Raw genomic sequence first — 12,222 nt, 5'->3', positions numbered from 1 at the left:
TCAACTACCTACGCAGTCAATCCAGCAGCCATGCCCAGGTAATGGAGCACCGATAAGAACACTGAACCTTGGGGCACAAGCAGCACCACATGTCAATTCTGAGAGCGTAGCACGTCCACAGAAACCTAGAAGGAAAGGGAAGCTTCACATGTGGACTATCCTATGCATCTCTTTCTTTGTATGATTTTAGCCTGTACCTTTTATCTATAATACACTATAGCTGTGAGTATAATAGCTTTCTGTGAATTCTATGAGTGCTTCTAGCAAATTATCAAGCCTAAGGTTGGTCTTGGGAACCCTCTGAACTTGGAGTTGGTATCAGAAATGAGGCACTGTGCTCTTTGAACTTTGTATTTTAACTAACTCTGGGTTCAGCTAAACTATATTTTCAATTATGTATTTATTCATTTATTCAAGACAGAGTCTCACTCTGTCACCGAGGCTGGAGTACAGTGGTGCAATCACAGCTCACTATAATCTCGAATTCCTGGGCTCAGGCAATCCTCCCACCTCAGCCTCCCAAATAGCTGGGACTATAGGTGCGTGCCACCATGTCCTGATTTTTTTTTTTTTTTTTTTTGAGTTGGAGTCTCACTCTGTTACCCAAGCTAGACTGCAGTGGCACACTCACGGTTACCACAGGCTTGACCTTCTTCTTCTGCCTTAGTCTTCCAAGTAGCTAGAACTACAGGCGTGTGCCACCACACTGGGCTAATTCTTTTATTTATTGTAGAAATGAGATCTTGACATATTGTCTAGCCTGCTCTCGAACCTCTGCCCTGCTGATTTTTAAAAGATTTTTTGTAGAGTTGGGGTCTTGCCCTGCTGCCTAGTCCGGTCGCAAACTCCTGGCCTCAAGTGATCCTGCTACTCTGGCCTCCCAAAGTACTGAGACTGCCGGCATAAGCCACTGCACCCTGCCTAAATCATCTCTTCACAGGGACCAAATGATCTATTCTCCGTTTAGAAAAAGAACTCCAGTTGATCATTTACTAATAAGTACTTCACCATTCAATCTCCAAACTATGATTTATAAAAAAATACACACCAATTCTGGGAGGGTAACACGTCCTGACTCCACAAGAAAACAGAAGAGAATACAGTGAGAAACTAAGAGTATATTACAATTGTCAAGAAAATAGTTTGCTAACTGTCCTTTAAATGTCTTTACCAGAGTATTTAATATACATAGAAACTAGTTATATGTATATATCCTCTTTTAGATTCAGAATATATTGTGCAAGATCTTAATAACACTGATATTACCTAGGATTGCTTAGGTATTGATAGATAGTAGGTACTCCATTTTTAAAATATTATTGATACATGTTTGTGCATTTTTATGTGTACATGTGATGTTTTGTCACATGTATAGAATGTGTAATGATCAAGTCAGGACATTTAAGATATCCATCACCTCCAATATTTATCATTTCTATGTGTGGAGAATATTCAAGTTCTCTCTTCCAGCTATTTTGAAATAATTTGATACACTGTTGTTAACTATGATCACCCTACTCTGCTATCAAACATTATAACTTATTCCTTCTATCTAAGTGTATGCTTGTACCTCCCACCCTGCCATTCACACACTCCTCCTGGCCTCTGGTAACTATCATTCTACTCTCTAACTCCACGAGATCAACTTTTTTAGCTTCCATATGAGTGAGAACATACGATATTTGTCATTCTGTGCCTGGCTTATTTCAATTGACATAGTGAGTAGGTGCTCAATATTGATCTAACTCAATTAAATCTACCTAATGGGATTTGAGAAGTTCCAGAAAGGTCTCTCCAGCTACAAAAATATTCCCCAGTAACCTGTCATAAAGCTAAAATTTCACCATTCACTTAATTTTTGCCTTAATATTTTCAAAAGTCCACTAGCAGTAAGCATAATCTCTAGAAATGACACATAGCACTTTTAACAATAGATTCATTTTCTAATTTAACACTTTGAAAAATTTTGAGATGTAGTATGCACAAGACATGTCTTAATAGAGAAAAGAAAAAAACACTAGACCTACATCTGGGCAAAGTAAGAAATTTCATAACGAATGGGTGGACATTGGTTCTGCAGGCTGAAGAAGCAGAATAACATAAATGCATTGGATACTGAAAGAGGAAAGAAACAAAGATCATGTAAAAACTTCGGAAAAGCAGCCAACTTGCGATTTTAAGACCCACCCTGATGAAACCCATCAGTTCATATAACTAATATACTCTTTTTTTTTTTTAGATGGAGTCTCACTTCGTCGCCCAGGCTGGAGTGCAATGGCACGCTCATGGTCACTCCAGCTGCTGGGCTCTGGCGATCCTTCCGCCTTAGCCTTCTAAGTAGCCAGAACTACAGGTGCACGCTACCATGGCCCATTAATTTTTTTGATTTATTGTAGAGACAAACTCTCACCATGTTGCTCAGGCTGGTCTCGAACCCGCGTGCTCAGGCAATCCTCTCGTCTCAGCCTCCCAAAGAGCTGGGATTACAGGCTTGAGCTACCACACCTGGCCTAATATACACTATCAATGCAAGAGTCCTAGAGTTACAGTTTCACCACTGTACACCTTTTTCTATGTCCACCTTATACTAAAAATCTCTCAATAAAAAGCCTGGGTTTAAAACTGAATTCTTGCCAGGCAGGGTGGCTCATGCCTATAATCACAGCTACTCAGGAGGCCTAGGTGGGAGAATCACAGTTCTAGACCAATATGGGCAACACAGTGAGACTGCCATATTTTTTTAATTAGCTGGGCATACTGGTGCACATCCATACTCTTAGCAACTGGGTTGAGGTGGGAGGATGGCTTGAGCCGAGGAGTTCAAGGCTGTGAGACCCTGTCTCTAAAAAACCAAACAAGCAGAAGAAAACAAAAAACAGAATTCTTAAATGTTTGCACATCTGTTATATCACTTGTTATCCCTCTTAATCTCTCCATATAATTTCTAAGATGTGCTATCGATTTTGTGATGTTTAAACTTGATTTTATTTCAACGTAGTTTATCTAGAATAATGTTTTAAAATCTATTAGAAAATAAAAGGAAATTGTGGTGTTCAATGTACATTTACAATTTCAGGACAAGTGTTTAAATAGGTCAGCTTTGATCAATTCTAGCCCATTTCTATTAGTAATAAAAAAGAAAATGCCAGATAAACAATGTGTTTTCATCAAAATGCATCCTTTGAAAAGGGTTAAATGAAGCCAGGCACCATGGTTCACACCTGTAATCCCAGCACATTGGGAGGCTGAGGTGGTAGGACTGCTTGAGCCCAGGAGTTCGAGATCAGCCTATCTAATATATCAAGACTTCATCTCTACAAAATATCAAAAAATGAGTTGGGAGTGGTCACACGTCCCTGTAGCCTCAGTTACTTAGGAGGGTGATACAAGAGGGTCTCTTGAGCCCAGAAGTTGGAGGCTACAGTGAGCTATGATGGTGCATTCCAACAAGTGAAAGAGTGAAACCTTGACTCAAAAAAATTAAATTTAAAATAAATAAATAAAAGAAAAAGGTTAAATGAGCACTCACGCATAGATCCAGTAAAATGTTGTAACTTTGTATGTATAAAGAACATAATCATTTAAGTTGCTCTTATAAATATATTTTTGCTCACACAAAAAGTATATTTCACATTATTGCTTTAGAAGGGAGCAAAGAAGACAACCCAAAAAAGTGTACATATTTGTATCAAGGTCTTATTTAATGATATATTTGAAAAGTTTCTCCTCAGCTGGCCATTATCTTTCATGTCTATTTCAGAAAACGCTACATTTGATTTCTAGTATCTATTGCCCATAACTAATCCTAAATATTAGCAATAAAGATGAGTAAAAATATGTACTACTTAACAGCTGACTTTAAGATTCTAAAATACTGAGGTAGGAATGAGAAAAGTTAAACTCCAAGTCATTCAGCTCAGGTTCAATATAGGGCTTTAAAAGAAGAATACTTCAGACTAATTACATTTAATATTCCTATGGGATGAGTTTCTGTATGACATGAAAACAACAATGTTTAAAACTATGACATCGTAAATAAAACACAGATTCCATAAAATAGGCTGTAAGTACCTGCTAAAGCATCACAGAGCACTGAGGAAGATGATAAAGATTAGTCATATCACAGAGAAGGGAGAGGAGACCAGAAGAATCATCTTATGGGAGTTGGGGGCAGATCGGAAAAGAGGGAGCGTCAGGCAAAGAACAAGTTTTATGAAGCTCCTGGAATAAGTTCAGATGCAAGAGCTGCTGTCGTTTTTCAAGAAACTGAAATCGTCTACCTCATTTTCTGTTCCTACATCCAGCATGACAGGCAGACATTCTTGAGGGTTCATCCCTCCACACGCCGAATACAGAGCCAATTTACCCACAGGGATGCCCATTCCATTACAGCCAAGGTCTCCCAGGCCAAGAATACGTTCTCCATCAGTCACCACAATGGCCTAGAAGAAAAAGAAAAAAATAGCTATAACTAGGTTTTCACAAATCCTGAAGCACAATTTCTGGTCTTCATTCCTGAAGTTAATATTTATTAATAAAAAATTATACTGTTAAAAAACATAAATTGAATAAATATGGAAAAGGTTGTATGATTGTAATCGTGTAAGAATGGGGAGAAGAAATAAACTATAGATACATTTGCATAGATAGATATTTATAGACGTATATATATAGTATATGTATATGTTTAATTAGGTTATTGAAGGAAGAAGGGGGTATGCACACTGAGGCTAAAACTAAGCAAATAACTTGGTCTTCAACCAGGAGGAGCAAGTTGCAGAGTAAAGGAAAACAGGAGCTCAAACTGAAACCAAAAGACACTGGGGCAGCTTTGAGACTAATCACATCCACTCTGAGTGCAAACACAGAAGTGTCTACAGCTGAGTACGGCATAACTGCTGAAAGACTGACGAGGTTATACCTCTGTCCAAAATGCTCTGATCCTTGGACTACGCATCTGGTACCATCCTCCTCTTTTCACAAAATTGGCCCATTCTCCCTAACTCCTGTACCCGCTTGACAGTGTTCTTCCATGTATGAAAGATGCCCAGTATAGTCTGCTACTTCTCTTACCTGAAAATCTTTCAGGTAGACTTAATGCATTCATTTGGCTTATCTCCAATCATCTTAAATATTTATGAAGCACACACCTTAATCAAGTGGAGATTTTAATCCTATGTCATTCGATATCATTATTAAAACTAATACATCCGACATCTTTATTTGTGATTCATGGCCATTATATAAATGTAAAAAAACTAGTCTTATGAAACACAATATATTAGAGATTCTACAAAGTGCTACACTCATCATATCCATGGAACTTTGGGAAAATGTCAGTTATTTTGCCCTGGATAAAGTCATGGATTCAAGCTTCTGTTTCTTATTTGTAAAACAGGAATAATAAATGTACTTTTCAGAGTAGATGTATAAAATTAGGAACCAGCTCTGTTTTGCTCTTAACTGTACACCAGCACTTAGCACAGAATTTGATACACAGTAAGCAATTGATAAATACTAGTAATTGAATATGATTCCAGAAAATGAAATCATAATATATAAATAACTTAACATAGTACTTGGTATATTACAAATTCTCAAGAAACTATAGCAATTGTTATTATTATTATCATAAGAACTAATGAAAGAGTCACAGCATTTAAAAATTTTTTTTGAGTCGGAGTCTCACTCTGTCACCCAGGCTGAAGGGCAATGGCACACTCACAGCAACCACCGCCTCGACGTGCTGGACTCAGGCAATCCTTCCGCCTCAGCCTTCCAAGTAGCTGGTACTACAAGCACCACATCCAGCTAAGGGGAATCTAAGTACAGTCGATACACCATTCATCCATCCACTCATTCATTCATTCATTTATTTGAATTGGAGTCTCACACTGTCCCCGACTGGAGTGCAGTGGTACAATCACGGCTCACCACAGCCTTGACCTCCTGGGCTTAGGCAATCCTTCTACCTCAATCTCCCAATTGTTGGAACTACAGTTACATGCCACCATGCCCAGATAATTTTTTTTTTTTTTGGTAAAGGTGATGTCCCGCTATGTTGCCCAGACTGGTCTTGAACTCCTGGCCTCAAGCAATCCTCCCACTTTGGCCTCCCAAAGTGCTGAGATTACAGATGTGAGCCACCAATTAGGAAACTGAAGATCAGAAAGCTAAAATAAGTTGCCTAAGGTGATTTGCCTGGTTAATATCAAAGAACCAGATCCAGGTAAGTGTTCTTTCCACCATAGCCTGTTATAGAACGGTACCTGTGAGATCTTTTCCTTTAATTTATTTTTCTCCTATATAACGCAGCTCTTGAAAAACTGCCTAAAAGTAAATAAATTTGAGAGGTGAGTGAAAATGATTTTCACGTATTCCATATACTCGCATTTGGAGCATTTTCCATGTCTGTTTGCTGGGTCAGCAGGCCATGCCCTTCTGGAGGAGGCAGTCTAATGCCACTGGGTTAACTTTGCTCTGACTTAAGGTCAAAACACAAACAATAATAAAAATAAAGAAAAAGAAAAAACACAGACAAATACTGAAGAGAAAGATAATTTTTTTAAAATTAAACAAGGCCACATTTCAAAGCCCTAATACTTCAAATGTATATTTAGTAGACTTGCTTTATTTACTGCACTATCATAAATAGACATCCTTTTATATATATCATTGCTAATGTATACATTGGCGAACATGCTCCTTACACAGGTAAAGTCCAGTTGGCCTGCCTATGCTTATAAATAATTTTATGACATATTTTATAAGCAGAAGAACACTATCATTTAATGCAGTTGTGATCTGAATAATGATTTATATAATGCTTTCCAGGTTTTTGTAAAAGGCACTTAAGCCCAGAGAGTTGTTTCTGCAATTTTTATCAGTTTTGAAATTTTTTAAAGAGTTTAAAGTAGCATACATTTTCATTTACTTTTGATAGCTCATCTACATTAAACTAAACATATGCCTTGAACATAAAGTCAAAGAAAAACTTTGTTTCTTCATAATGTTTATTTCCTAAGCTCTTCTTTCATCTAGAGCTATTTAATTACATAAATATGTGTAAACATTTATATACGTGGCAACTGAGAAGTTTTTAAAATGTTTGGAGACATTGGAAATTTTAGCACAGTTTATTCCTTATTACAACTGTACATTTAAAGCATTAATTCACAAATATTTCAGCATTCATGAGTATATTTTAACAGTGAAAGAATTCTCTGAAATAAAAAAGTTTCTCATTTATATAGTTGATCACTAAATTAACATTCCCTTGCTTTTGTTGTTGCCTACTTTATCTCCTGCTTATGAAAAATAAAGCAGCTAGATGTTTTCTATACAATAATCAAGTCACAACAGCAGGATTAAACTAGCAAGACAACCACAATTCTATCAATGATATCTGTGTTTCAAGAATTAAATCTTTATCCCACTATAGAATCATTATCTGGGCCCTCAAATGTTCTGCATGAAACATGCCCACTCTTCTCTTGTCTCCTGCCTGAATGCAGAACCTCTGCATCTTTTCCTGCTCTCAAAACCCATTCCAAAACCAGTTTCCAGAAGAATCTTCCTCAAATATTACTCATATAGAGCCATTTCCTTGTTTAAATATGGCATGCTGTTTTTCTTTTTTTTTTTAATTAGTTTTTTTTTGCATGCTATATTTATTTATTTTAAAGATGTGGGGTGCAATTCAGGACTAGATATACAAATGGTCATTGTACACTTGAAGTTTGGGCTTCACACTTTGGCCCCACTTTGCCTGGTTTGAGATCAGGTACTCTTAGTGAAGAATTGTGCTTCTCCCCCACCCCACCCCCGGCAGTGTCCCACTGTTGCCAATCCCTTTCTTATAGTACTATGATCATTGTTTAGGGCCCACTTTTTTTTTTTTTTTTTGAGTCGGAGTCTCACTCTGTCACCCAGACTGGAGTGCAGTGGCTGCTCCCGGCCACTGCAGCATCGACCTGCTGGGCTCTGGCGATCCTTCCGCCTCAGCCTTCCAAGTAGCCGCCACGACGCCCGGCTAATTTTTTGATTTATTGTAGAGATGAGGTCTTGCCAAGTTGCCCAGGCAGGTCTTGAACCCACAGCCTCAGGCAATCCACTCATCTCAGCCTCCCAAAGTGCTGGGATTACAGACTGAGCCACCGAGCCTGGCTTAGGGCCCACTTATGAGTGCAAATATGTGGTACTCAGTGGTTTTTGTGATAGTTCATTGAGTATTATAGATTCTAAATCCATCCAAGTGGCTGCAAAATTCAAAATTTTGTCCTTCTTCATGGCTGTGTAATATTCCATCATGTATATGTACATTTTTTTTTATCCAGTCTACTTTCGATAGGCAGCACAATTGTTGGTTCCATGTTTTGCTATTGTGAATAGTGCTAAATAAACATGCGTAGAATTTTATGATCTTTTATAATTATTTGATCACCTCCTACTTAAGGAATCTTGATTATACTATATTTCAGTATTAACACTCAGCTTTAGTCAGGCCAGCCAATTTCCTTACTGTCTAAGGACACGCCATTCTCTTTCTGAACTCGATACCTGCATTCATATGTTCCCTTCTTATGGATTTTAAGTCCCAACTTTTCTAAAAATGTCTTAAATACTCCAGCCTTCTCTGTATAACACTCTCTTCTGAATGAATTAACATGGTGGCAATCATAATACCACGCAGTTTATGTTTTGTCTAATAATTGATTGTCTTTTTTCTAATTACACTAGAACTACATTATAAGTATAACTCATATGGTCTTCTACAATTAACAGTTGCCATTTATTAAATGCCTATTATGTGTCAGACACTATGCTAGGCTTTCTAAATAATGGTGCACAGAGTTAGGATCAAGAGCACTGATGAGGGTCCAATATTAAGAGTACGAAGGATAAAGGCAGGCTATGAATAGTCAAATGTGTGGAGATCAGCTAGTGAGAAGAACATGAAGCAGGGTGAGTGTCTGCCTCCTAGCTGTTATGATTACAGGGATGCTGACTGGAACTCTCTACTCCAAAACTATTTCCTCTGCTGACCTGTGGATTCCTAAAATCTCCTCCAGATTCCTGATTAAAATGCAAATTTCATTCTTAGATCATCAGATAGTTACGCTTAATAGAACTAAGACATTCCTTAGGGTAGTTACTAAGAACTGGGTCTGAGTCCTGCAGTCTAGCTGACGGGAGAAGTTGAGGAAGTAACAGGTGGAGAAAGTGGAAAAACTAAGGAGACTGGACGTGGTAAAAACGTTCTGACAAGTTTTCCCAGCAGGAGCCTTAGAGAGCCACAGGAACCAATTCCAGCCACAACAGCCCAAAAGAAACGATGGCACAGGAGTCACACTTCAGAAGTTACAGCTGCAGGGCCTCTGCACCCCAAGGGCAGCCACCATCCCGTCTGAACCCTAGAAGATCCCACCAAGCTGCCCGGAACCCAAAAGGAAAGAGAAGCGGAGCCGCGAGGGGAGCCGCGTGCACGCCCCTCCAGACGGGAACGACACTGCGTGCGGGCAGCGGGGGCCCCGGCCCCACTTGAACTGCGGTGCGACCGCCTGCGCCTTCCTTTCCTCACTGACGCGCCATGACAGTCACAAGAGTGATCCACGCCCCGCGTCTCGGACGGAAAGCCACAAGTGTCGCGTGCGGCTGTGACGCTTACTTTCATTAGCTCACCCACGGAGGGTCAAGTCAGCTAGTTAGGGCCATCGTGATAAAAGAAACGAATCAACAGATTGTTCTGCCTACTTGGATTCCTCCTCGAGGGTGCTTCAACCCAGCAAATACGATAAAGGGGTTTTCTTAAGGAAATTCAGATACTACTGCGTGGTCAGCATTTATCATCACTTAAACTAAGCAATCAGGCAGAAATAATGGCATCAGAATGAAATTAATAATAAAAGTAATCCATGCCAAAATCAGAGGGATGTAACAGGCGATAGTCACCAGAACGGCAAGGGAATGCTAACTATTTGAGGACTGTCAATGTTTTAAATATTGTATGGGACAGAAGAAAGAACAAATTTGACACACTGGAAAAATCTGATAACTCACCTTGATGACATCTTCTGGCCACACATTAAGAATTGAGGCAATATGCCCTCGATCGTGGATGCTGATAAAGAGACCCCTGGCAGGAAAAAAAGGCACAGTTTTAATTTACTGCAGACCTTTCAAACTATCATGAATATTTTTAAATTGTTTCAATTTTATTTACTATAACTCCATTTGCATCAAACTAGTGCAAATTATTTATTTAAACAAATAAGGGATGGAAATCTTATAAGTAAGGGAGAAATTAAACAATATATTGACATCTACAATAAAGGTAGGTTTATTTTTAGACTTTAAAACATATGTATATACAGAGGGTGCCAAAAATGTATACATATTTAAGAAGAGAAAAACTATATTAAAATTGTAGTACTCAATATATACCAGTCGGGCACAGTGGCTCAAGCCCGTAATCCCAGCACTTTGGGAGGCCGAGGCTAGAGGACTGCCTGAGGCCAGGGGTTCGAAACCTGTCTGGGCAACTTGGTGAGACTTCGTCTCTACAGTAAACCAAAAAATTGCCAGGCGTGGCACACGCCTGTGGTTCCAGTTACTTGGAAGGCTGAAGTGGAAGAATCACCCGAACCTAGCAGGTCGAGGCTGTGGTAGCCATGAGCGTGCCACTGCACTCCAGCCTGGGCAACAGAGTGAGAGTCCAACTCAAAAATAAAAATTTAAATTTAAAATATACATATATATGTGATAGCAAAAGATGAATACAAGTCACATTTGACTTCTGCAATTACAAGAGGTCCTCAAAGTGCTTGCCATCAGTGTCCAGCCACTTTTGATTGCAACAAACTATTACTGTGAAGGCTCCTGGATTTTCCCTTGTGCACACCACGCACAGTACCATGTGTCTCAGAGTTATGACCGATGCGTGTAATTGTTAGGCATGATGAAGGTTCTGTTGCAGACTCATGCCGCCATTGTCACTGTACTTCTACAATGTTCTCAGATTTCAAATACCACTTCAGAATGGTCTTGAGCTCCTTGAGCGACAACCATGCTTCCACTATCTTCTCTGGCTGTCCCGCCTGTTGAATGGTGACACCGGCATTCATTTGAGTAACACCATCTTTCGAGAGAACATCACTCTTCACACGCTGCTGTAATTCAATTCAACTCCAAAAAGTAATACATAGATAACACCTCTTAAAATGTGTATACATTTTTTTGGCACAGGCCACCCCTCCTCCTCAGCTTCACAAGTAGTTGGATTACAGGCACCCCCCACCACATTAATTTTTTTTTTTTAGAGACAAGGTCTCACTATGCTATCTAGGCTGGTCTCAAATTCCTGGGCTCAAGAGATCTTCTCCCACCTAGGCCTCCCAAAGTGTAAGGATTACAACATGAGCCACCATGCCCGGCCTTAAATATTTTCTTTTTTAGTTGGAGTCTCATTTTGTCATCCAGGCTGCAGTGCAGTGACACATGCATAGCTCATCACAGTATTGATCTCCTGAGTAAATGAGGCTATAGGAATCCACCACCGCTCCCGGCTTTTTTTTTTTTTTTTTTTGTAGAGACAAAGTCTCTATATTGCCCAGGCTGGTCTTGAACTCCTGGGCTCAAGCGATCCTCCCACCTTAGCCTCACAAAGTGCTGGGTTTATGGGTCTGTGTACGGTGATAGGTAGAGGTCTTATTTCAATCTTCTGCACGTGATCAGCCAGTTTTTCCAGCACCATTTACTGAATAGGTTCTCCTCTCCCCAGTAGTTGTTAGAGGCTTTGTTAAAGATGAGTTGGTTGAGAAATTGCTTTGCTTCTGGAATCTCTAACCTGTTCCACTGGTCTATGTGCCTGTTCTTGTACCAATACCAGGCTGTTTTGTTTACTTATAGCCTTATAGTAAATTTGAAGTCTGGAAATGTGATACCTCCTGCTTTGTTTCTTTTGCTAAGGATTGTTTTGGCTCTTCATGGTCCTTTATGTTTCCATATGCATTTCTATATTGTCATTTTCAGGTCTAAGAAGAATGATATTGGTAATACAATGGGTATTGCACTGAATCTGTAGATTGCCTTTGGTAGGATGGACATCTTCACAATGTTGATTCTTCCTGTCCATGAGCATGGAATATTTTTCCATTTGTTTGTGTCTTCTTGGACTTCTTTGAGCAGTGTTTTGTAGTTCTCATTGTAAAGGTCTTTCACTCT

General features: G+C 39.2%; 1 protein-coding gene across 1 annotated transcript in view; it reads right to left on the bottom strand.

Annotated features, from left to right (window-relative positions):
* ME1 (malic enzyme 1) overlaps window positions 1-12,222 on the bottom strand; it is a 176,713-nt gene that overhangs the window by 112,674 nt on the left and 51,817 nt on the right. Inside the window, exons 3-4 of the mRNA XM_008058099.2 lie at window positions 10,060-10,135; window positions 4,281-4,442 (exon numbers count right to left, since the gene is read on the bottom strand). Coding sequence (XP_008056290.1) covers window positions 4,281-4,442; window positions 10,060-10,135 — 238 coding nt within the window. The remainder of the gene's footprint in view (window positions 1-4,280; window positions 4,443-10,059; window positions 10,136-12,222) is intronic.

This window comes from Carlito syrichta, unplaced genomic scaffold, assembly GCF_000164805.1.
Source record: "Carlito syrichta isolate Samal-C Ts95f unplaced genomic scaffold, Tarsius_syrichta-2.0.1 Scaffold303211, whole genome shotgun sequence".
Lineage (NCBI taxonomy): Eukaryota > Metazoa > Chordata > Mammalia > Primates > Tarsiidae > Carlito > Carlito syrichta.
Note: the sequence above shows the minus strand (reverse complement) of the source record. Positions and strands in the feature narration are given on the sequence as shown.